General features: G+C 33.8%; 1 protein-coding gene across 1 annotated transcript; it reads right to left on the bottom strand.

The window, feature by feature from the left end:
- Window positions 1-388: 388 nt before the first annotated feature.
- LOC128870126 (uncharacterized) lies at window positions 389-1,817 on the bottom strand. The gene is made up of 3 exons (XM_054112731.1): window positions 1,753-1,817; window positions 1,313-1,695; window positions 389-538 (listed from the first exon to the last, which is right to left on the bottom strand). Exons 1-3 carry the CDS (start codon window positions 1,775-1,777, stop codon window positions 389-391), a joined length of 558 nt encoding a protein of 185 aa, XP_053968706.1. The 5' UTR covers window positions 1,778-1,817.
- Between the last annotated feature and the right edge of the window lie 319 nt (window positions 1,818-2,136).

The following is a 2,136-nucleotide window of genomic DNA, read 5'->3' as shown; positions in this document are numbered from 1 at the left end:
ACGAAGAATATTGTATACCAAAGAGCATTACAATAAAAAAAGTAATAAAGTAAATCACATCAAACGTTTTTTAATTGCTACTACTAATTAAAACTTCTTTCATTACTATTCATGCGCGAGAATTTTTATAAAATACACACAGTATTTTTCGGCTTAATTTAATTAATTAATCTATATTTTTTTGAAAGACGACCAGCGGAACGGGCGGGTTTTCGCTAGTGTTTGAATAAGCATGATGCGATTTGATTGCTGCTGCGGGCAGAAAGTGCCTCATGCCACATAAAGCAATGTGGGGTGCCAGTTGTACAGTCGTGCACGGTTAAATTATAGGTCCAAAGCTGCCTTTTGTAGAAACTTATTGAGTTTCTTAAGTAGGGGTAGGCACGCATTACTGCAAATCAAAAGTATACACTTTAACTTTGGGATCATCGGAAGCGCAAGTTTTGTCATTTCTTTTTGACTCATATGCAAAATCTGCTTTACTCTGATGGGCTAAGAGTTCCTTTTCTAAATCACGTAGTAGAATATCATCCGATTCCTGTTTAGCAATAGCAATTTTAGATCTAAAATTTTTGGCACGTAGAACAGGTATCAAGCATTGGCTTTTTAAATTTTATATGCATGGCTGTAAAACATTTTTTAATTAAATAATTATAAGAAGCGTAAAAGGCTTCTTACACTATATGTTTTGTCATATGTATATGTCTATTTAGAAAACTGCAGATACAAAATAGAAACGATTCTATTTTCGCCTGTCACATAACATTAACCTCTTCCTTAATTTGTTGGCAACATTTTTTGGAGTTATTTATTTATTGTAAGAAAAAAGCAAATAAATTGAACTACTTAAAGCATTGGAAGACATACGACAATACGTGAGTGTAGAAAGAATGGCAAGTCATATGTACAAACCATATCGTGTAGAAAGGCCTTAAAAATGCAACTTACTTCTAAAAATACCTCTGTATGAAGAAACACTAACTACGTTGGCTTTGTATTTATCGCAAAACAAAGTATACATTTGGGCCAGGGATAATTCCGCATGTAAGTATTGGCAACTTGTATCTCTCCTGGTATAGTGACTTTCGTATTTTGGAAAGCTGTTTATGTGGTCCCTTACAAGTTAAACTTTATCATCCGTAAGTCTATTTTTTCCTCCACCTGATCCACGCTTATCAACAAGGTGTTTTTGCATATATTGAGTTTTTTTGTCGTTGATTTCAATTAAGGAACCCACGAACAAAATTCTCTGATTGTACGTACACAACGACCAATATTTATTAAAAATGCTTTTCTGAAATGCAAGCGGAACCTTTGATTCGCATTTCATGCGACAATTAATAATAAGAGGTATCAATTTTCTTTCCGACACAACAACACCCTTTACATTAACGTATGCCTTTCCCAAGTTCCGTCTTGTGCATGATTCTTTCCTCGAATAAGCTCTTTGGGATGTAGTTGGGGCCTCGTTGAGCAGTTCACCATCGTCTAAATTGCCACTATTTCCATTATTAGCAGAAGTTGAGTCCTCATAGTCGGAATCTAGGACTGAGTCATCACTGTCAAAACGGAGATTTTCCCGTAAATTTGATTTATCTGCCTCATTCTCACTGCATAGTGGAGTATTAGAAACATTTGTTAGTAAATCAGCCCCACTGCCCTCTAAAAACGACATGTGACTGCTTTCATCATAACCTATTAACTGCAAAAATTTAAGCAATTTAGCAAAGCTATTTGTTTGTTCAATCTTACCTGTTACATTTACTTCGTTTTCCATTTCATTAATTTTAAATATTTTTATTAATTGCTTTATTATATGTATTTTTTTGGTTCAGAAAATATTCAATTTAACCGAAACTTTTTTTTTCTGACCTCTTATAATCTCTGCATGAATCACAGGAAATTGCTTAACTCAAATGATTTTAAAATGGCGCTTTAGGCATACCAATCTAACTGCACTTTGAAAAAAGAATAAGAGCATATTTCATTCGCATTTGTCGCGTATGAAGATATAGCTCTCTTAAAAATTCACAACAAAAATGCATTAACAACTTTTGAAGAGATAGTGCATGCTTATATATATTTTCAATTTGTAACAAACACTCACCTTCACGTTGGCTCTTATGTCAGCTCTCT

Source organism: Anastrepha ludens, chromosome X (assembly GCF_028408465.1).
Source record: "Anastrepha ludens isolate Willacy chromosome X, idAnaLude1.1, whole genome shotgun sequence".
NCBI lineage: Eukaryota > Metazoa > Arthropoda > Insecta > Diptera > Tephritidae > Anastrepha > Anastrepha ludens.
The sequence above is the reverse complement of the archived record's forward strand: the minus strand, read 5'-3'. Positions and strand labels throughout refer to the sequence as shown.

Coding starts and splice junctions, on each gene's coding strand:
- LOC128870126 (XM_054112731.1), bottom strand. CDS start 1,777: ATGGAAAACGAAGTAAATGTAACAG. Junction 1,696..1,752: donor AAACGAAGTAAATGTAACAG/GTAAGATTGAAC, acceptor TGCAGTTAATAG/GTTATGATGAAAGCAGTCAC. Junction 539..1,312: donor GCATGAAATGCGAATCAAAG/GTTCCGCTTGCA, acceptor ATTGCTAAACAG/GAATCGGATGATATTCTACT.